The sequence below is a fragment of the Oryctolagus cuniculus genome, chromosome 11 (assembly GCF_964237555.1).
Source record: "Oryctolagus cuniculus chromosome 11, mOryCun1.1, whole genome shotgun sequence".
Taxonomy (NCBI): Eukaryota; Metazoa; Chordata; class Mammalia; order Lagomorpha; family Leporidae; genus Oryctolagus; species Oryctolagus cuniculus.
In genome coordinates, this window is record NC_091442.1 from 117,933,897 (window position 1) to 117,955,043 (window position 21,147).

Consider the following 21,147-nt stretch of genomic DNA (forward strand, 5'->3'; position numbering starts at 1 on the left):
TTTCAATTTTTATTAAATTTATGTATTCTCTTGTTGCTCATGCTTTATTTATTTGACAGGTAGAGTTATAGACAATGAAGGAGAGAGACAGAGAGCACAGAGAAAGGTCTTTCTTCTGTTGGTTCACCCCCCAAATGGCCGCTACGGCCGGTGCTGTGCCGATCCGAAGCCAGGAGCCAGGTGCCTCTTCCTGGTCTCCCATGCTGGTACAGGGGCCCAAGCACTCGGGCCATCCTCCACTGCCCTCCCGGGCCACAGCAGAGAGCTGGATTGGAAGAGGAGCGACCAGGACTAGAACCTGGCGTCCATATGGGATACTGGTGCCACAGGCAGAGGATTAACCAAGTGAGCCACAGCGCCAGCCCTGGGTGTTTTTTTTTTTTTTTTTTTTTTTTTAAAGATTTATTTGCTGCCGGCGCCGCGGCTCACTAGGCTAATCCTCCACCTTGCGGCGCTGGCACACTGGGTTCTAGTCCCGGTCGGGGTGCCGGATTCTGTCCCGGTTGCCCCTCTTCCAGGCCAGCTCTCTGCTGTGGCCAGGGAGTGCAGTGGAGGATGGCCCAAGTCCTTGGGCCCTGCACCCTATGGGAGACCAGGATAAGTGCCTGGCTCCTGCCATCGGATCAGCGCGGTGCGCGCGGACCGCAGTGGCCATTGGAGGGTGAACCAACGGCAAAGGAAGACCTTTCTCTCTGTCTCTCTCTCACTGTCCACTCTGCCTGTCCAAAAAAAAAAAAAAAAAAGATTTATTTGCTTATTTGAAAGGCAGAGTTACAGAGAAGCAGAGGCAGAGACAGAGAGAGAGGTCCTCTATCCACTGATCCACTCCCTAGATGGCTGCAACAGCCGGAGCTGTGCCAATCTGAAGCCAGGAGCCAAGGGCTTCTACCAGGTCTTCCACACAGGTGCAGGGGCCCAAGGACTTGGGCCATCTTCTGCTGCTTTCTCAGGCTATAGCAGAGAGCTGGATCAGAAGTGGAACAGCCAGGACTTGAACCAGCACCCATGTGGGATGCTGGCACTGCAGATGGAGGCTTTACCGCTATGCCACGATGACAGCTCCTTAGGTATTAAGAATCTGGGGCCGGCTCTGTGGCATAGCAGGTAAAACCACTGCCTGCAGTGCCGGCATCCTATCTGGGTGCTGGTTCGAGTCCTGGCTGCTCCTCTTTCAATCCAGCTCTCTGCTGTGACCTGGGAAAGCAGTAGAAGATGGCCCAAGTGCTTGGGCCCCTGCACCTGCGTGGGACACCTGGAAGAAGCTCCTGGCTCCTGGCTTCAGATCGGCCCAGCTATGGCTGTTGCAGCCATCTGGGGAGTGAAACAGCGGAAGGAAGACCTCTCTCTCTCTACCTCTGCCTCTCTGTAACTCTGCTTTTCAAATAAATAGATAAAGCAGCCTGGACTTGAACTACTGCTCAGATAAGTGATGCTGGCGTCAGGGTTGCAGGCAGAAGCTTGACCTGGCGTTCCACAATGCTGGCTCCAGAACTTTTTTTTTTTTTTTTTTTGACAGGCAGAGTGGACAGTGAGAGAGAGAGACAGAGAGAAAGGTCTTCCTTTGCCGTTGGTTCACCCTCCAATGGCCGCCGCAGCCGGCGCGCTGCGGCCGGCGCACTGTGCTGATCCGATGGCAGGAGCCAGGTGCTTCTCCTGGTCTCCCATGGGGTGCAGGGCCCAAGCACTTGGGCCATCCTCCACTGCACTCCCTGGCCACAGCAGAGAGCTGGCCTGGAAGAGGGGCAACCGGGACAGAATCCGGCGCCCCGACCGGGACTAGAACCCGGTGTGCCGACGCCACAAGGCAGAGGATTAGCCTAGTGAGCCATGGCCCCAGAACTTCTTAAATAAAGTGTGTGTCTGACATTTCTGTCAGTTGTAATCCACTGTTATTTGTAGTCTTGTTACTGGCTTCTGCTCCAGAGAAGGTGATCTCTACTCTGAGTCTATTCACCTGTCTTTCTGTATTTGGTGGGGAGAGGGGGTGGCTTGCTTTGTGACCTCGATTATTTGATGGATCCAAAAAATAGTATTAACTGAGAAGAACGATACCTGCAATGCAGGAATCAAATGCTGTTTCTTTACCAATCCTGTACAGCATTCTTTTTTTTTTTTTTTTTTTTTTTTTATTTATTTATTTTTTTTTTGACAGGCAGAGTGGACAGTGAGAGAGAGAGACAGAGAGAAAGGTCTTCCTTTGCCGTTGGTTCACCCTCCAATGGCCGCCGCGGCCGGCGCGCTGCGGCCGGCGCACCGCGCTGATCCGATGGCAGGAGCCAGGAGCCAGGTGCTTTTCCTGGTCTCCCATGGGGTGCAGGGCCCAAGCACCTGGGCCATCCTCCACTGCACTCCCTGGCCACAGCAGAGAGCTGGCCTGGAAGAGGGGCAACCGGGACAGAATCCGGCGCCCCGACCGGGACTAGAACCCGGTGTGCCGGCGCCGCTAGGCGGAGGATTAGCCTAGTGAGCCGCGGCGCCGGCCCCTGTACAGCATTCTAAGCAGTTGGCTTAAGCATAAATAGAAGTTATAGGACAATACTTTTAAAATGAGGGGGCTGGTGCTGTGGTGTCACAGATAAAGCCACCTTCTGTAGCACTGGCATCTCATGGCACTGGTTCGAGTCCTGCTGTTCCACCTCCGATCCTGATCCCTAATGGCCTGGGAAAGCAACAGAAGCTGGCATAAATGCTTGGGCTCCTGTACCCACCTGGGAGACCCAGAAAAAGCTCCTGGCTCCTGGCTTCAGATCAGCCCAGCTCCGGCCATTGCGGTCATTTGGGGAGTGAACCAATGGGTAGAAGATCTTGCTCACTCACTGTAACACTGCCCTTCAAATAAATAGATAAATCTTTTAAAAAAATTGTCCTTTCACCTTGACCCAGTAAAAGGTCGCTGTGGAAAATGAAGTCCAAAGAAGCAAAGCTCATGTTTATTGGGCTGTTAACTGGAAAGTTGGAAACAACATGCTTTCCAACCACATGGAGATTATGTAGCCTCTATCCCATATGATGACATATTATCCAGCTTTCTTAAAAAAGAAAAATTGGCTGGCGCTGTGGCCCACTGGGCTAATCCTCTGCCTGTGGCACCGGTACTCCGGGTTCTAGTCCTGGTTGATGCGCCGGATTCTGTCCTGGTTGCTCCTCTTCCAGTCCAGCTCTCTGCTGTGGCCCGGGAAGGCAGTGGAGGATGGCCCAAGTGCTTGGGCTCTGCACCTGCATGGGAGACCAGGAGAAAGCACCTGGCTCCTGGCTTCGGATCGGTGCAGTGCACTGGCCTTAGTGGCCATTTGGGGGGTGAACCAATGGAAGGAAGACCTTTCTCTCTGTCTCTCTCTCTCACTAACTCTGCCTATAAGAAAAAAAAAAAAGAAAGAAAGAAAGAAAAATTATCCAGTTTTTAATTTGTGATGTAAAGTAGCATAAAGCTCATAAAAAAGCCAGATAAAAATATATGGTTCATATAAGCATGATTATATAACAAAAGAGATTCATGGAGATTCCACAAGGAAAAATACCAGAATATTGTCTTTGGTGATAAAATTGTAGGTGGCTTTTTTTTTATTCACCTTTTATGTTTTCTGAATGCATATTTCTCATTGAGCATAATTATTCATAACCAAACTATAACACGTGCGATATCTGTTCACACCTGTAAGTAGTGTGTGGATCTAACTGTAATATCGTTGATTTGAAGCCCTCCACGACAGGAAGTGATAAAGCCTTCAATTGGTGGCTGAAGGAAAAGGCTTCAGTGTTACTCCACCTGAATTCTCTTGCATTAATTTGTTTTAGCACTTTTTATATATATAAAAAAAATCTCTCTCACTCCTTGCGCACAAGGTCGCTGATTCTTTCCCCTTCTGGTATTCCCAGTGATTGTCTATGGAGCACCCTCTTCTGCCTACGGAGCCCCGCCTCCTGTATATGCAGCCCCGCCTCTTGGATATGGACCCCCTCCTACCGGCTACGGAGCCCCGCCTCCTGGCTATGGAGCCCCTCCCATTGGCTATGGAGCCCCGCCTCCCATTTATGGAGCCCCTCCCATTGGCTATGGAGCCCCACCTCCCATTTATGGAGCCCCGCCTCCTGGATATGGAGCCCCGCCTCCCAGCTATGAAGTCCAGCCAGTGGGATTGGGAGCCCCATCCTCCAGATACCAAGCCGCTCCTGCAGGAAACGAAGCCCAGCCGTCGGGAGGTGAAGCCTCGCCCGGGCCTGGGGTGCCCGGAGTCGTGCCAGCAGAATCCGGAGCCGGGGCTCCCGGGTCTGTGGCAGCACAGCGACCAGGCTAGGAGACTGCTCTTCCCTCTCCCTCGTCTCGGGCCTGTCCCCAGGCGTCTAAGATGCAAACACTGAAGATTCACCAAGCAAGGTAGCACCGCTCAGTTGAGGTCAGGATGAGGATCGGGTATCAGCACAGGCCCATGCGGGGTCGTTGTCCCAGCGCCTGGGAAGGTGCAGCCTTCCTCCGAGCCTAGGTTTTAGAAGCGGTCGCCTCTGAGTAACTGGGCAGAAGGCAGAGTAGCGCTGTGCGGGTGACTCCCAGTACTGTGGTGGCTTTGGCCCCACTGCAAGCACAGTTGGCTCGTAAGTCTGGAAAAACGTCCTGCTTTTCTCCCCTTTCCCATTCAAGAGACGCGTGTTATGTTCCGCTTGCTAGGCGCTGAGATGCGTGCTAAATGATCACGTTGGACATTAACTTGTTTTTCACTATATATTAGTGAAAGGATGGACATATCTGGTAGTAAAACACAGTTTCATAATGTGCTGCATTCATGCAATGGAGGACTGTACAGCCATTGACAGTGACGTCTAGAGGTAGAGCAAGCCTTTGTGAAGACCACAGTAGAACAAAGCAGTGAAGGAAAGTAATAAAGGAAGAGAGCGATAATTTTTGACTTTATCAAAATTTAAAACTTTGACATGGCAAGAGCTAAAAGATAGGCAGCAGACGAGGCGAAAGTCACTTCTAACTGTATATTAAACAGTTTATTATCAGAATATATATGAAGAGCTACAGATCAACCCAAAAGAAGAGAAATGGACACAGGAATTACCAATAAACCAGGAAATAGCGTGGCCAGAATACATGTGAAAGATGCTCACCTAGACTAGCATTAGGGAAACGCAACTAGAAATGCGAAGCCACTTTTACTAGGTTTGCAGAGTTTATTCTTGATGGAGCAGTTTCACGTCTTCATATCCGTCCCAGAGAAACAGTTGCATATGTACACAAAGAGGCAAGTGGGAAGATTTCATTGCATTCATTGTTTCTAACAGCCCAAAGTTAGCAGTACTCTAATGCCCATTAATAACAATATATAAACTGTAATACACCCATGCTACCTATGCAGAGATCTCCAAGGCTTGGTGTTAAATGAGAAAAGCAAGGAATATATACCATAGTAACATTCAAACACATGAGACCAAATGCCCCCTTTTATAGCAAGACTTTGTGACATTTATATTTTAAAAAATATTTATATCAGTTTATATTTCTATATTGTAAGAAATATTCATATAACAAATCTTTGGTAATATCTCCTTCAGTGAAATTTGTAGACAAGTGCATATAATTCCATACCATTTCAACCAAAATCAATATAATACTACAATAAGTATGACATGAGGAGGAAATAAAAGTAGTTTATAACAACATTTATTTTTTAATTAATTTTTTTTATTTCAAAGGCAGAAAGAGAAGGAAAAGAGCTCTTTGTCCTGCTGATTTACTCCCTAAATGTCCCCAAAAGCTGAGAGAGGGCCAGGCTGAAGCCAGGATCCAGGAACTCAATCTGGGTCTCCACAGTGGGTGGTGGGACCCCACTACTTGAGCCATCACCACTACCTCCAGGGGTCTGTTTAGTAGGAAGCTGGAGTAGGGGCCAGATTCAGGACTTGAACCTGGGTATGCTGATGTGAACAATGGACGGCTTAACCACTATGCTAAATGTGTACGCCTTCAGTAAAATATTAAGTATTTTAACACATAAAAGTCACGTCTCCCCACACTGGCGGACATACTGCAGAAATCGAGGCTCGCCTGCTGTACATAGGCTCACTGCTGGGATCAGCACTAGAAATGCCAACTGAAAGGGCCGTGTTGCATTTGGTGACTTGAATATCGTGCTGTGAGCAATGTTTTCCAAAATAGTGAACAGTCCTGGAAAAATTTCCAAGTAAAGTTTAGCTTCCCTTTCATTTACAGAGTTGAATCCCTGAAAAGTTCTGTGTATATTAAGATCATGTTAAACAGGGCTGGACTTTAGGCTCACCTACAGCAGAGGCTGGAGATCCATCTGAGAGTCATGAGGGAGCGTAGGACAGTTCTTTGGCACGAGGGACCGCCTGTGCCTTTCAGAATGTCTAGCTTCCTTGATCTCTTACCCACTAAACCCCAGTAGTGGCCTCCAATTGTGATGGCTAAAAATGCCCCCACTTGTTTCCTGATTGCCTGCTGGGGGCAGTAGCATCTTGGCTGAGAACCACTGTTCTGGACTCTCCATTCTCCCACTTTGGCCAACTCCTTATTTCATTGGCCTTTCCTTACTGTCTTGTAGACTCATTAAGCCACCTAAAAATGAGGCCTTAAAACCAAAGTATAAGTCAAGTGTTTTTATAAAGGATACAACAGATAACAAGAGGGTCCAGGGCCTCAAAGTCTACAGTGTTATTGGACCACAAGACATTTAAGTCAATATTTTTATGCATATTTTGTATGTAGTTGAAACTATTCTATAAAATAGTGCTTCACCTGACATTATTTTCCATTTTCATATATTTTTTAGAACTCATAAATGCTGCTAGTGGCTACATAACATTATACACCTTGGTTGTGTACCTGCCCCATAACCTGACTTTTGCCAGGCTTGGCCCCAGCTGTTGCGAAGAAGAGGATAGAAGATCTCTCTCTTTTTTTTTTTGGTCACTCTACTTTTCAAATAAATTATTTTTTATAAAGATTTATTCATTGGCCGGTGCCGTGGCTCAATAGGCTAATCCTCCGCCTGTGGCGCCGGCACACCGGGTTCTAGTCCCAGTCGGGGCACTGGATTGTGTCCCGGTTGCTCCTCTTCCAGGCCAGCTCTCTGTTGTGGCCCAGGAGGGCAGTGGAGGATGGCCCAAGTGCTTGGGCCCTGTACTGCATGGGAGACCAGGAGAGGCACCTGGCTCCTGGCTTCAGATCAGCGCGGTGCACTGGCTGCAGTGGCCATTGGTGAACCAACAGAAAAAAGGAAGACCTTTCTCTCTGTCTCTCTCTCTCTCTCACTGTCCACTCTGCCTGTCAAAAAAAAAAAAAAAAAAAAAAAAAAAGACATTTATTTGAAAGGCAGAGTCGCAGAGGCAGAGAAAGTGAGCGAGCGAGAGAGGACTACCATCTGCTGGTTCACTCCCCAAACGGCTGCAAGGGTCTGACTTGGGCTGATTCGAAACCAGGAGCCTGGAGCTTCTTCCGGGCCTCCCACATGAGTGCAGGGTCCCAAGGATTTGGGCCATCTTCAACTGCTGTCCCAGGCCACAGCAGAGCTGGATTGGAAGTAGAGCAGCTGAGACTCAAACCGGCGCCCATATGGGATGCCGGCACTGCAGGCGGCAGCTTTACTCACTACCCACAGCACTGGCCCCTCAAATAAATTATTTAAAAAAGATTTTCCCTTGTGTTATCTTCTAGGAGTTTCACCATTTCAAGTTTTATGTGTAAGTTGTTAATATATTTTGAAATAATTTTTGTGTATGCTGTGAGATAGAGCAGAACGGTTGCTGGGTTGCTGCAAGACTTGGGTTCATTTCTAGAGTTCTGTGGAAGTTGATTCTGTCGTCTGTGGCAGGTTTGTCACTGTCTTTATGGAAGTTGCAAACTTCGGGCTGTTCTGAATGGGGACATCTTTGCTGAGCCCTGTTCCGGAGAGCTTGTTCGGAGGTTCTAGCAGGGGAGCGCAGCTACTCATACACCCTTGACCGAAGACCGGTCCTCCTCTAGCGGGGAAGGTCGTGCTCTTCGACCCAGCGCACAGCTTTGGGAGGGAAGCACATGGAGGGGTGAGGGAGGACGGGGACACCCGCCCAGCCAGCCCGATCAGCCGCATCAACCCCGGCGATCAGTGGGGTGACCGATGGCGCAGCCAGATCGCCCTCACATCCCGCTGATCCCTGTTCTTAGATCCTGATTCAAGCAAACCACAGAAATGTTTTGAGACAATCGGGAAAAACTGACCACAACTTGGTAATTAAATCATTCTTTGCTTTGTTCAACAGGAAAATAGCATTAAGGTCCTGCATGTTTTTTTAGACTGTTAGATATATGGGAGTGTTTAGGGTTTCTGTTATTTGCTCTCAAATACCAGGGCTCACACACCAGGAAAGCGTGCGGCGGGCAGACATATGAAATACTGGCACCAATGGATGGTAGCTGGTGCTATGTGATGGGTTACAGGGAGGTTCGTCATCCCATTTTATTTTTACGTTTGAACATTTCTGTAATAATAAAAACTTTTCTAAAATAGAGAGGGTATCCTTGTGTCCTGCCTTGGACCAGGACACAAAACAGAAAACAAAGGAGTTCCTAACTGGCCCTGGGTAGGAGAACGTAAAGCAATGGCCTGGAAGATAGTGTGTGTGTGTGAGAGAGAGAGAGAGAGAGAGAATATGATGGATGGGTGCAGAGATGGAAACCACTGGGCGCCCCGAGAACAAGACAAGTGACGCAGCCAGCAGAGACGAGTCTGGAAGGCGAGGGAGTTACTAGCCAAGTCCAGCTCAACCCCAGTCCCAACCCCCGAGTCCATGACCTCAACCCTGGACTCCGCCATGTGCGTTCTCCAGCTGCTTTCCTGGAGCTGGCAGACCAGGTGTTCCCGCCGAGGCCATTCCATTTCGCTTGAACCGCACGATGACCGAGACCCAAAGCTAGAAGTGTGCACAGGAGGACAAGCCTTCGAGGACGGAGGCCTGGGACGAGGCAGGCTCTGTCCCCAGGGAACCCAGCAGCCTCCAGGGAAAGGGACTCAGTCACCAGACCGCGTATCTGGCGACTATCAGCCCAGCTCCCGTGACCCTAAGTGACACTGTAAAATGTGCAACTGCAAGTTCCTGACACCAAACTCTAGAAACAAGGACCTCAGAACCCTGAGGGAGGGGTGTGGGAGGTTCTGCCCAGAAGAGATGCCATAGGGCCAGGGCAGTGCAAGGCCTGGGGTGCTTAGTGCGCCCCCAAGGAGCACCTGGCTAGTGGGAAAGAGCACCCCAGGGAATTAGAGGAGGGGCAGCCAGGGGCCTGCTGTTCTTCCACTGTACCCCTTCCTTAGGTGCAGGAAGTAGATGTTAAGACCAGAGGTCCCCTGGAGTTTGGCTGCCAACACACTTGGGGGATTTGAACCTCCTCTCTGGCCAGGCTAGGAGAGACGTGATAAAGGCTGAGAAGAAGGGGTGGAGCCACTGGTGGGGAGAGCACTGGCGGTTGCGTGAGTGACACTGCTGCCCTGCCTCTCTGGGCGTCACCACGACTGTGCCAGGCAGAGCAAGGAGGGCACCCCAGTGGGAGGCAAGACTGGCATCTCTAGGGAGCCCAGTGTTCAGGTCACTTTCAACCACGAGGGGCCAGACGTTGCCATGCGTCTTCCAGGAGAGCAAGGATTTGAAAGCCACACCCTGTGCAGTGTCAGCTGGCGTCGCGAAGCGCAGGTGCCTGAGGGCCCAGGTCCAGTCCCAAGAATGCGACTAAACAGCAACTTTATTGGTGACCCGAGGGAGCCAGGGTCTCCTTTCTGACCCTCCCTCTCCGGCCGTGTCAGCCTGCAAGGCCTTTTCCAGGCAGGAAAGCTGATCACGTGACTGGTGAGTGTCCTTGGCGAGAGTTCAGAGCTCTGCTCCTGATCGGAAAAGTTCCAAATCCTGATTCCAGAGTCAACAGCAAGGTCAGAGGCTGGAGTCCAGATGGGCAGCAGTGCCCGCGCGCGGGGCTCAGGAGCTGGCCGACTCGTTCAGCAACGCCCGTGGGGCTGTGGAGCTGAGGTAGAGGCCGGGGAGGCCACAGGAAATCACCCCGGGAGGAGTTCCCAAGAGGGCTCACACTTGGGCAGGGCCTGGACACTGGCCCTGAGATTGCACTTTGGGTATGATGGGGTCGGGTCGCCGAGCACTTGCCCTCAGCACGCCGTGCGTGGCTCCAGGGTCTAGGCTCCGCGGGGCGGCCGCAGTCTGTCGCACGCCCCAGCTCCTCACTACTGGGGCATCTCCAAGTTCTTGATGGGATACAGGTACCACATCACCACCCCCGAAGGGTTGATGATCACGGTGAAGTTGGTTTCATTCCGCAGGCCGCTGATGACGTCACCGGAGAAGACGTTCTGGGCCTGCAGCGGGGAGGGACGCCCCCGTGCTCTGTGAGGCGGCTGGCTGTGCAGAGACCCCTCAGAGGGGGTCGGTGCACTTCAGCCTGCCTGTCCAGGATTCCCTGCAGAAGCAGGGGCCCACACCTCCCATCACCCCTCCACGGGCAGAACAGATGCCCCAGCACAGGCCATGGAGAAAGCCCCCGCCCTAGGAAAGCTTGAGGAATGTGCCAGAAAAGGCGGCCAACAAGGGGAGGGGCACAGCCTTGGAGGTTAAGGGGACTCTCTCTCTCTCTTTTTTTTTTTTTTTTTTTTTGACAGGCAGAGTGGACAGTGAGAGAGAGAGAGAGAGAGAAAGGTCTCCCTTTTGCCGTTGGTTTGGTTCACCCTCCAATGGCTGCTGTGGCCGGTGTGCCGCAGCCGGCGCACCGCGCTGATCCGATGGCAGGAGCCAGGTGCTTTTCCTGGTCTCCCATGGGGTGCAGGGCCCAAGGACTTGGGCCATCCTCCACTGCCCTCCTGGGCCACAGCAGAGAGCTGGCCTGGAAGAGGGGCAACCGGGACAGAATCCGGTGCCCCGACCGGGACTAGAACCCGGTGTGCCAGCGCCGCAGGTGGAAGATTAGCCTATTGAGCCACAGCACTGCCCAAGGGGACTCATTTTTATACCCAGCTCCGTCTGCACAGCCTAGAAACGCGGGTCTGGAAAACAGCGCCAGCTTCAGCCCTGAGTGCCTGCAGCTGCCCGACGGGCACCCGCCAGAGGCCCCAAAGCTCCCAGCTCAGGGAGGCCATGGGTGAGCGAGCAGCACCCCAGCAAAGCCCTCCCGGGAAGGCCGAAGCGCTCACCTCATACATCTTGGAGCCGGTGTAGTTCAGCTGCGAGAGGGAGGAGTGGTAGTGGTAGGGCATGTCCGTCCTGCGGCTGAAGAAGACCAGGGCGCTGGCCTCGCCGGACAGCGGCCGCTTGAACACTTCAATGTGGGATTTCTCCTGGGCACAGAAGGCGGCTGCTGGCTGGGGTCCCTTGCGCCTGCAGGTCCTGAAGTCCCCTCCTGGCCCTCCTCTGAGCTCTGAGTCCCTCCAGCCCACAACCGCTTCTCACACAGAGCACTGGGGAGCATGCCGGAGCCCTACTGCCCCCTCATCAAGTCGGAGGATGCTCACTGACACCTCAGGCCAGCCCCAGGCCAGGACACGGAGCCTCGGGAGCTCGCAGGGCCGCGGAGGACAAACAAAACACATAACTGAGCAGCCACAATGGCCTGAGCGTGAGGGCTGACCTGCAGCAGCTGCCAGCGCTGGGGAGGAGGGCACACAGTGAAGCTGGCCTTCTAGAAGGTTCCCTGGGCTCCTCCTCTGGGCATCACGGTAGCTCCGTGGATTTTCGTACTCGAGAGTTAGGGACCCGTGTGAAGAGCAGAGGCTCGGGGCAACACTGTGGACCTCAGGCAAGTCCTGTTTGTGCCAACGGCGTGGCCTTGGGGTAGTCCCTTGAACTCTCAAACCTTCAGTTTTCCTCATCGGCAAAACAGGGGACAAAAATCTGCCTTGCTGGGGAAATGTTATCTACAACGCCTGGCACACAGTAGGTGCTCAGTAGATACCAGTAGTAGCAGCAGGGTTTGTTGCTAAAGCAAGACCTTAAACTCTAGAGGGAAGCCCTGGTCCTCTGTAGGACATCGTAGATGGGTGCAGCAGCCCTGTGCCTCGGTGTCCCCCTGTGTGCTGTGTCCTGCTCCCCCGTGTCCTTGGCGTCCCCCTGTGCACTGTGTCCTGCTCCCCCATGTCCTCGGCGTCCCCCTGTGCACTGTGTCCTGCTCCCCCATGTCCTCGGTGTCCCCCTGTGCACTGTGTCCTGCTCCCCCATGTCCTCGGTGTCCCCCTGTGCGTGTGTCCTGCTCCCCCGTGTCCTCAGCGTCCCCCTGTGCACTGTGTCCTGCTCCCCCATGTCCTCGGTGTCCCCCTGTGTGCTGTGTCCTGCTCCCCATGTCCTCGGCGTCCCCCTGTGCACTGTGTCCTGCTCCCCCATGTCCTCAGCGTCCCCCTGTGTGCTGTGTCCTGCTCCCCTGTGTCCTCGGTGTCCCCCTGTGCACTGTGTCCTCCCCATGTCCTCGGCGTCCCCCTGTGTGCTGTGTCCTGCTCCCCCATGTCCTCGGTGTCCCCCTGTGTGCCGTGTCCTGCTCCCCCATGTCCTCGGTGTCCCCCTGTGCGTGTGTCCTGCTCCCCCATGTCCTCGGTGTCCCCCTGTGTGCTGTGTCCTGCTCCCCCGTGTCCTCGGTGTCCCCCTGTGTGCTGTGTCCTGCTCCCCCGTGTCCTCGGCGTCCCCCTGTGTGCCGTGTCCTGCTCCCCCATGTCCTCGGCGTCCCCCTGTGTGCTGTGTCCTGCTCCCCCATGTCCTCGGCGTCCCCCTGTGTGCTGTGTCCTGCTCCCCCATGTCCTCGGTGTCCCCCTGTGTGCCGTGTCCTGCTCCCCCATGTCCTCGGTGTCCCCCTGTGCGTGTGTCCTGCTCCCCCATGTCCTCGGTGTCCCCCTGTGTGCTGTGTCCTGCTCCCCCGTGTCCTCGGTGTCCCCCTGTGTGCTGTGTCCTGCTCCCCCATGTCCTCGGTGTCCCCCTGTGTGCCGTGTCCTGCTCCCCTGTGTCCTCGGTGTCCCCCTGTGTGCTGTGTCCTGCTCCCCCATGTCCTCGGCGTCCCCCTGTGTGCTGTGTCCTGCTCCCCCATGTCCTCGGTGTCCCCCTGTGTGCTGTGTCCTGCTCCCCCATGTCCTCGGTGTCCCCCTGTGTGCCGTGTCCTGCTCCCCTGTGTCCTCGGCGTCCCCCTGTGTGCTGTGTCCTGCTCCCCCATGTCCTCGGCGTCCCCCTGTGTGCTGTGTCCTGCTCCCCCATGTCCTCGGTGTCCCCCTGTGCACTGTGTCCTGCTCCCCCATGTCCTCGGTGTCCCCCTGTGCACTGTGTCCTGCTCCCCCATGTCCTCGGTGTCCCCCTGTGTGTGTGTCCTGCTCCCCCGTGTCCTCGGTGTCCCCCTGTGCGCTGTGTCCTGCTCCCCTGTGTCCTCGGTGTCCCCCTGTGCACTGTGTCCTGCTCCCCCGTGTCCTCGGTGTCCCCCTGTGCACTGTGTCCTGCTCCCCTGTGTCCTCGGTGTCCCCCTGTGTGCTGTGTCCTGCTCCCCCATGTCCTCGGCGTCCCCCTGTGTGCTGTGTCCTGCTCCCCCATGTCCTCGGCGTCCCCCTGTGTGCTGTGTCCTGCTCCCCCATGTCCTCGGCGTCCCCCTGTGTGCTGTGTCCTGCTCCCCCATGTCCTCGGTGTCCCCCTGTGTGCTGTGTCCTCCCCATGTCCTCGGCGTCCCCTGTGTGCCGTGTCCTCCCCATGTCCTCGGTGTCCCCCTGTGCACTGTGTCCTGCTCCCCCATGTCCTCGGTGTCCCCCTGTGCACTGTGTCCTGCTCCCCCGTGTCCTCGGCGTCCCCCTGTGTGCCGTGTCCTGCTCCCCCATGTCCTCGGCGTCCCCCTGTGTGCTGTGTCCTGCTCCCCCATGTCCTCGGCGTCCCCCCGTGCGCCGTGTCCTCGGTGTCCCCCTGTGTGCCACGTCCTGCCCCACCATGTCCTGCTTCCGGCCCTGCTCTCACTTTGGCAAGGTGGAGGCAGGCGGGCGGCTCCCAGCAGTCCTCAGCTGCAACGCAACCACGAGGGGTGGCCCTGGGAGCTGAGCAGATTTCGACTCAACTGCCCTTTCCCTCCCCGCCCTCTCCCCACCAGCCTGGTACCTTGAGAATCCTGCGTCCCTGGATGCCCAGGGGATCCTGGTTGATTTTGATCATGAGCGGATTCTGCAGGATGTCCATGTTCTGGGGGGAGATGGTACGAAGGTCCGTGGACATGAAGAGGGGGGCTGCCAGGATCGTCCACAGGGCCATCTGGGACCGGGCTTGCTCGAAGCTGAGGCCAAAGTTCCCAACGAGCAGCTGGGGCAGAGAAGAGGAGTGGTCAGCCCTGCACTTTCTAGGAGGTGCACGTGGGCACCAACCCCAGACTGGCACCGGAGTGGTCAGCCCTGCACTTTCTAGGAGGTGCACGTGGGCACCAACCCCCGACTGGCACCACGGCAAGGGCAGCCAGGAAATGGGGAAGGATGGCCTCGTGTGGGAGCTGACTCAGCACAGCCGCGTGGCCCAGCGGCCACGCAAGCCACGTTGCATCTGAGCTCAGCCTTTTCCCCATCAAGAAGTATGTAGGGGGGATCCTATGTGTTGTGGCTGCATCACAAGTTATTCGGATGATCAAGTGAGATTCTGTTGCCAAAAAGTGTACAAATTAGAACATGCCAGTCAAGAAGTATGTCCAGGGTGGCAGCGTGGGAAAGCAGACCCGGGCAGGGTTTGTGCACCTGCCACTGGTCACCCGCCTGCCCTGGGCACTGCAGAATACCAACCAATCCACAGTCAGGACACAAACAACGAACACTAATGCAACATAGGCTTAGTGCAAGCCCTTTAAGTGTTAGAACCTATTAGGCTCCTGTGGCCTGATAGAACCATTAGGTTTTCAATTGACAAAACCAAGGCCCAGACAAAATTAAGCAACCTGCCCAAGCTAAGTGGCAGAGCTGGAGCCAAACTGGCAAAGCAGGGCAACTTCTGCCCCTCCAGGCTGCCCCCGCCACCTGGCTTAGTATTTGCAATGACAGTAATCACCACTGGTAGTAAGAATAGATAAAAACCATCAAACTGTAAGATGAACCGGCGGGAACGTTAGGACCGTGAGCTAGGACAGGTGGGAAGCAAAGCTGAAGCCTGCTGTGCCTGTGCAGGGCGAGGCAGGGCAGGGGTTGGCAGCAGGACAGCGGGGACGGGGCAGGCCAGACGCTGGGAGGGGTGAGGGAGTGGGCGTGGTGGCCACCTTTGTCCTGCGGACAGACAGCGTTGCATGTCAGGGAGGGTCACGACCCAAGTTCTCACACGGGGGCTGGGGAAGCGGCAGCATCGCCTGGGGAGGTGGTCGACAATGGGCGTTCCCAGGCCCTGGCACTGAACATTCTGTTGCCCAGGGAGGGGTGGGGCCCCGGAATGCACCAGGAAGCAAGCTTCTAAGGCGAGCCTCCTGTGTGGGGCGCATTTCAGAACTGCTGACCCAGAGCCTGGCGGTGAGTATCCAGGAAGTGAGCACAGGGCAGCGGGGGTGGTGGGCGTGGGGACGTCCCCCTCCGTGCTGGTACCATGTCTGGGTCGTTCCAGCGTCCGGGGCCAGCCACTGGCTGCAGTATGTCCTGGTGCTTCACGAACCAGTCCAGGATGGAGAGCACGTCCCTCCACGAGTCTTGCATGTCGTCGTAGTTGCGCCAGAGGTTGCAGATGTCGGCCAGAAGACTGTAGTTCACCTGCGCGTCGGGAAGGCCGGATTCAGGACCAGAGCCACTCGCCGCTGCCCGCTGGGGCCGGGGCCGGGGCCGGGGCGGCTCGGCAGGACAGGGGGCGTGGGAACGGGCAGCGAGCAGGCCCTTGAGCCCGTTCAGGAGGATGATGGCTTCTGAGAGGGTGGTGCTGCTCCGGGGCTCCCAGGCCTCGTCTGCACACCTGTGCCCGAAGCCCACCTGCCCTGCAGCCGGGGTCCACCCAAGTGCAGGCCTAGGCTGATGCCCCCACCCCTCCTCTCAGTGACAGCGCCACCGTCTGCGCCCTTCTCCCTCAGGTCGTCTTAGCATAAAATGCTGTCAGGGGCCCGGCAAGGTACCCACAGGCTCCTGAGGCTTGGCCACTGGCACCGGCTGCTGTGCGCTGGCACCTGCGGGTCCCAGCCCTGCAGCCGCCTGACCGGGCTCCTTCTTCGGAGCCTGGCGGTGAAGGCCCCTCCCCTCGGGGTACTCGTGACTCCCTCTCTGCACACCCCCACATCAGCACGTGGGCCACTGTGCTGAGAGGCCTGGCAGCCACTCGGGAGCTGTGGAAAGCGCTGGTGGGCGGGCGCCCTGTGGAACCTACCTTGGGGGGGAGGCCCCCTTCATAGGCTGGCCAGCTGCAGGAGAAGGCGATGGGGCGGCCAGTGGCGTTCAGCGCAGCGGCCATCTTGGGGTACCCTGGAGAGAGCCCAAGCCTTGTTTTGGGACTGGGAAGGCACAGGAGGCACTCCGGGGCTTCAGCCCAAACCGAGGCTACAAAGAGGCCTCTGCCCTGCACATGGGGGAGCCACGGGGCCACCCTATCTTCAGGGAGCCTGGAAGTCACAGTCCCTCCAGTCCCTGGGAAAGGAGGAGCGCGAAACACCCCTGCAAGGGGCTGCGTGGATGGGCCACGCTCCGCCCGGCGGGCATGTTGGGCCATTCACAGTCACTCATGGTCACTCCGCCCGGTGGGCATGCTGGGCCATTCACAGTCACTCATGGTCACTCCGACTGGCAGGCGTGCTGGGCCGCTTACGGTCACCCCGGCCAGCTGCACAGACAGGCCACATTCATGGTCACCCCGGCCGGCAGGTGTGCTAGCCATTCACAGTCACTCATGGTCACCCCCAGCTGGCTGCTGAGACGGGCCACTCTCACGGTCACTCACGGTCACCTCAGCCAGCGGGTGTGCTGGGCCATTCTCACGGTCACTCATGGTCACTCACAGTCACCCCAGTCGGCTGCGCAGATGGGCTACTCTCATGGTCACCCCAGCTGGCCGCCAGCTCACCCAGGGCTCGTTCCTCGGAGGTCGAGAAGCAGCCGTCGAGCTTCAGCATGTCCACCTTCCAGCTGGCGAAGGTCTGGGCGTCCAGATCCACCTTGTCTAGAGTGGTGCCCGGGTAGCCCATGCACGTCAAGTTGCCCATGTCCTCGTAGATGCCCAGCTTGAGGCCCAGGGAGTGAGCCTGGCGGGGTCAAGGACATGGCAGGCTTAGGATCGTCAGGAGCCCCCGCACAGGCACGTCTGTCCAGGCCCCTTAAAACCTTCCATGGAGGGGCTGGCACTGTGGCTTAGTAGGTTAAGTGTGCGCCTGCATCCCCTGTGGGCGCCACTTCAAGTCCCGGATACTCCATTTCCCATCCCGCTCCCTGCTAATGCGCCTGGGAAAGCAGCAGAGACTGGCCCGAGTGCTTGGGCCCCTGCACCCACGTGGGAGACCTGGAGGAAGCTCCTGGCTCCTGGCTTCAGATCGGCCCGGCTCTGGCTGTTGCAGCCATCTGGGGAGTGAACCAGCCGATGGAAGACATTTCTCTCTGTCTCTCCCTCTCTCTGCTTGTAACCCTTCCTCTCAAATAAATAAATAAATAAATAAGCCTTCCGTGGCTTTTTCGGGCCAAAGGAGGCAGTCCAGGCCTAGTGGCCACCCCCCCCCCGCCAGTGCCCGCGCCCCCCGCGAGCTCTTCTCGTCCCTGTGCCTGTGCCTCTGCCATGCCCTCGGCCGCAAAGGCCACCTCTCTGGGATCAGCTCAGGAGCTGCCCGCTCTGGGGAAGTGTGGTCCAGGCAGCGTGGCTGAAGGGTGCTCGGGGCAGGGCGGGGGTGGCGCTCACGTAGTCAGCCAGGAAGCCAATGCCGTGGGGGAAGCGCTTGGAGTCGGGCACGAGGCGGCCTTCGGCATCACGTCCGCCAATCCAGCAGTCATCGATGTTGAGGTATACGTAGCCCAGGTCCCGCCACCCATCCTGTGCCAGCCGGTCAGCCATTTCCATGAAGAGCCGCTCACTAGGGAGGGGCAGGAGTAGGGCAGTGCAGACGCCCAGCCGGGCTGGCCCTCCCCCTCACCTCCACTCCTTCCTGACTGTGAATCTGCACTACAGCAACCGTGACCCAGGGGCCAGCGCTGTGGCACAGTAGGTTAAACCTCCGCCTGCAGTGCCAGCATCCCATATGGGCGCCAGTTCGAGACCCGGCTGCTCTACTTCCGATCCAGGTCCCCGAGATGGCCTGGGAAAGCAGTGGAAGATGGCCCAAGTCCTTGGGCCCCTGCACCTGCATGGGAGACCTGGAAGAAGCTCCTGCCTCCTGGCTTCAAACTGGCACAGCTCTAGCCATTGCAGCCATTTGGGGAGTGAACCAGCAGATGGAAGACCTCTCTCCTTGTCTCTCCCTCTCTCCATCTATAACTCTGCCTCTCAAATAAATAAATGAATCTTACAAAGAAAAGAAACCATGAGCTTGCTGTGAGCGGAAGACTTAAGGTCCTAAAGTCAAGGACTGCCGGGGGTTGCGTCACGCGCCACAAGCAAGGTGGGCTGGAAGGAGTCTGGCGCTGAGTACAAGGGGCAGGGGAAGCGTGTGAGGCCTGGGCTGGCCCTTTAGGTTATCTCCCTCGGATTATCTCAGGAGCTGGGTTCACCAACAGGTCCCTGCCATGGGCCTGACAGCCCCCACGGAGGCCCCCGGCAGTTCACGAGGGTAGCTGGCAGGCACCTCTGAAGTCACTTCCGCCTGGGGCCCCTCCAGGTCTCTGACTCCGCCCTGTGTTCTGGCTGACCTCCTCTCTGGCTAAGGCTTCCAGGTGGGTGCGGGCCTTGCTCACCTGATGCAGTTCTCTGGGTCCTCGTCACAGTCAATGTTGCAGCGGAAGCGCTCCCAGGCCAGCCAGCCCATGGGCGGCGTCCGCAGGAGTCCATTCTCCAACAGGAGCCCCTGGCCCACCAGGGCCAGCAAGAGCACTGCGGTGCAGACAGGGGAGTGACTGTGAGTGCTCCCCACAGCCCAGCCCTCATCCCACCGCCCACGCGTGGCCGAGCCTTGTGCTCCTGGGTGGAGGCGCGCAGGGGTGTGTGGGGGGGTGGGGCCCGCCTCTCCCTGCAGCAGCTGTCTAGTCCTGCGCAGTGAGGGGGGCGGGAGGGAAGGAGCCTGGGGCGAGGCGAGGTCTTTGAAGCCTGGCTTCCCACTTGCCATTGCCACAGCAGGGCTGGAGTTAGGAAAACCGATGCCTGAGGTTCCGTCCTCCTGGTTCCTGGACCAGCGCCCTCCCAGCCACACGCAGAACGCCCACGGCCAGACTCCGGCTCTCCAGTCCAGGGCTCATGATTTCCCACCACAGATCCTCAAGAGGCCTCAGGAGGGCTTGCAAGGTCCGCAGGTGGGACCGACCCCCCATCCTGCCCACCCGGGCGAGTCCCTTCTTTCAAAAGCCGCCGTGTCCATGAGTTGCATGGAGTCATTGTGCGGCCTTCCCAGAGCTGGCCTCGCACGGGCTGACACCACCCAGGGCAGGGCCTCTGCACTTCAGGGAGAAGGGGCGACCAAGGAAGAGGCGTTTGAAGAACTGATTCCTGGGCGGGACACCTCCCCTCGCGACCCAGCTCCGACCAAGAGAGGAACAGTCTCCCCACAAACCCACTCTGGGGAAGAAGGGCGGGCAGCTACGGGCTGGCGCCCCCAACATGGCCCCCCCGCCCCCACCCCTGCCCACGTAGGTACCTGTTCTCAGCAACATGGCTCTAAGCAGATCCGCTCCGTTTTCTCGACCTCTCTATGTTGAACTCTGGAAGCTGAGACACGTTAGGCGAGGGCTGGGTGTGGATCGCAGCCTCGGCCCCCGAGCCGCCCCAGTCCATCCCAGCTCCGCGGCGCGAGGAGCCCCGAGCGCCTAAGGGGCGGCCCTCAGTGGGACAGCGACCGCCCGGGAAGAACGGGGGCGCGGGGCCAGCACCAGGCTCCGTCCGGTCTCCCTCTGGGTCCAGGTTCCCGTGCCCTGCCCCCGAGGACGGCTGGTCCAGCGCCCCAGGGGCCCCAACGCGGGGAGCCCCCCACCCCGAGCCCCGCACCCGCCTCGCGACGCACCCACACCGGCCACCAGCTCCTGCCCCTCCGAGCCACCGGCCGCTCCAGTCACCTGATTCGTCCGCTGCGTTCTGGTGGGGGCGGGGCCTTCCGGCCGCAACCCTTCCGGCGCCATCTATCAGAACCGCCTAGCAACGCCGTGCCCCGCCCCCATGGGCCGGTACTTCCCGACGCCCCACCCCCGCAGCCTAGGCCCCGCCCACTGGAGCTCCAGTCCTGCGCGTTCCCGAGGCCCACACGAGCCGGGAGGGCTCTGGGACGTGTGTGCGGCGTGATGCGGTTCCTGCAGGGGCTGCGCCTGTGCCCTCGGTGGGGGCCACCAGGGCAGGGAGGGTGCCCGACACAGGTTGGGGCTCAGTTAGCTGTGCAGTGAATACCAGCCCAGGACTTTATTACAGGAAAGGAGGGAATGTCCCCAAGCATGGCCCTTAGTGGGTGGGGGGAAGAAATCATTCAAAGACGAATAGGCTCTGGAGAGAGGGTGGATGGGATAAAACGAACCAGGTGGAGGGTGGAGGACACGGCTCTCGCCAAGGGACACTCAAGGGACTGCTCACCCAGGCCCCCGGCACATCCCTCCCTCCCAGCTACTAGGTGTCGCCCGCTGCTCTGGGCCCCGCTGGAATTCAGGCACAGCGGGCAGGGAAGGGGCTCAGGCCAAAACCCTGGGGTCCTCTTTGCCTCCTCTTTCTTCCTCCCCACTCCCCCTCCAGTCTCTGGGCACTCCCTTAAAATCCCGAGTCTGGACACCCCCCACTGCTCTGGCTGCCCCCCCGCCCCCCAGGATCCCCCTATGGTCCTGCTTTCGCCTGCAGTTTTTCTCTCCAGGCTTAAGGGACCCTGGGAAACACTCCTTACTCAAACCCTGTGATGTCTGCTCCTCTCAGCCCAGAATAACAGCCCCCGTTCACGTACACAGCCTTACCCCACATTTCTGATCCCATTCCCCACCCACTCAGGCCTCCCAGCCACACCAACCACCATAGGCCACAGGGCCTTTGCACCTGCTGTTCTCCCCCCTTTCCTTCCAGTGTTTGTCAGATGAGGGAGGCCTCCACCACCACACTGAAAAATTGCACGCT

General features: G+C 57.2%; 2 protein-coding genes across 7 annotated transcripts in view; one reads left to right on the forward strand and one right to left on the reverse strand.

Annotated features, from left to right (window-relative positions):
- The window catches only part of WBP2NL (WBP2 N-terminal like), a 30,276-nt gene extending 20,216 nt beyond the window's left edge, over positions 1-10,060 (forward strand). For 3 of the 4 annotated variants that reach the window (XM_002721402.4, XM_008275151.3, XM_008275150.3), the window contains one exon: positions 3,877-10,060. In XM_002721402.4, coding sequence (XP_002721448.2) covers positions 3,877-4,295 — 419 coding nt within the window. In that variant the 3' untranslated portion in view covers positions 4,296-10,060. The remainder of the gene's footprint in view (positions 1-3,876) is intronic. The other variant, XR_011380298.1, reaches the window with a different exon arrangement.
- Positions 9,716-20,210, reverse strand: NAGA (alpha-N-acetylgalactosaminidase). Of its 3 annotated transcripts, none has more exons than XM_070052981.1 (10): positions 20,118-20,210; positions 19,703-19,773; positions 18,810-18,945; positions 17,821-17,992; positions 16,999-17,176; positions 16,309-16,403; positions 15,546-15,707; positions 14,098-14,295; positions 11,184-11,327; positions 9,716-10,355 (listed from the first exon to the last, which is right to left on the reverse strand). In XM_070052981.1, the coding sequence occupies exons 2-10, from the start codon at positions 19,716-19,718 to the stop codon at positions 10,224-10,226; spliced, it is 1,233 nt and encodes a 410-aa protein (XP_069909082.1). In that variant the 5' UTR covers positions 19,719-19,773; positions 20,118-20,210; the 3' UTR covers positions 9,716-10,223. The 3 variants fall into 3 exon arrangements, with proteins under 3 accessions (XP_069909082.1, XP_002721425.1, XP_069909081.1); XM_002721379.5 differs by having other exon boundaries at positions 20,066-20,140; XM_070052980.1 differs by lacking the exon at positions 20,118-20,210 and having other exon boundaries at positions 19,703-20,059.
- Between the last annotated feature and the right edge of the window lie 937 nt (positions 20,211-21,147).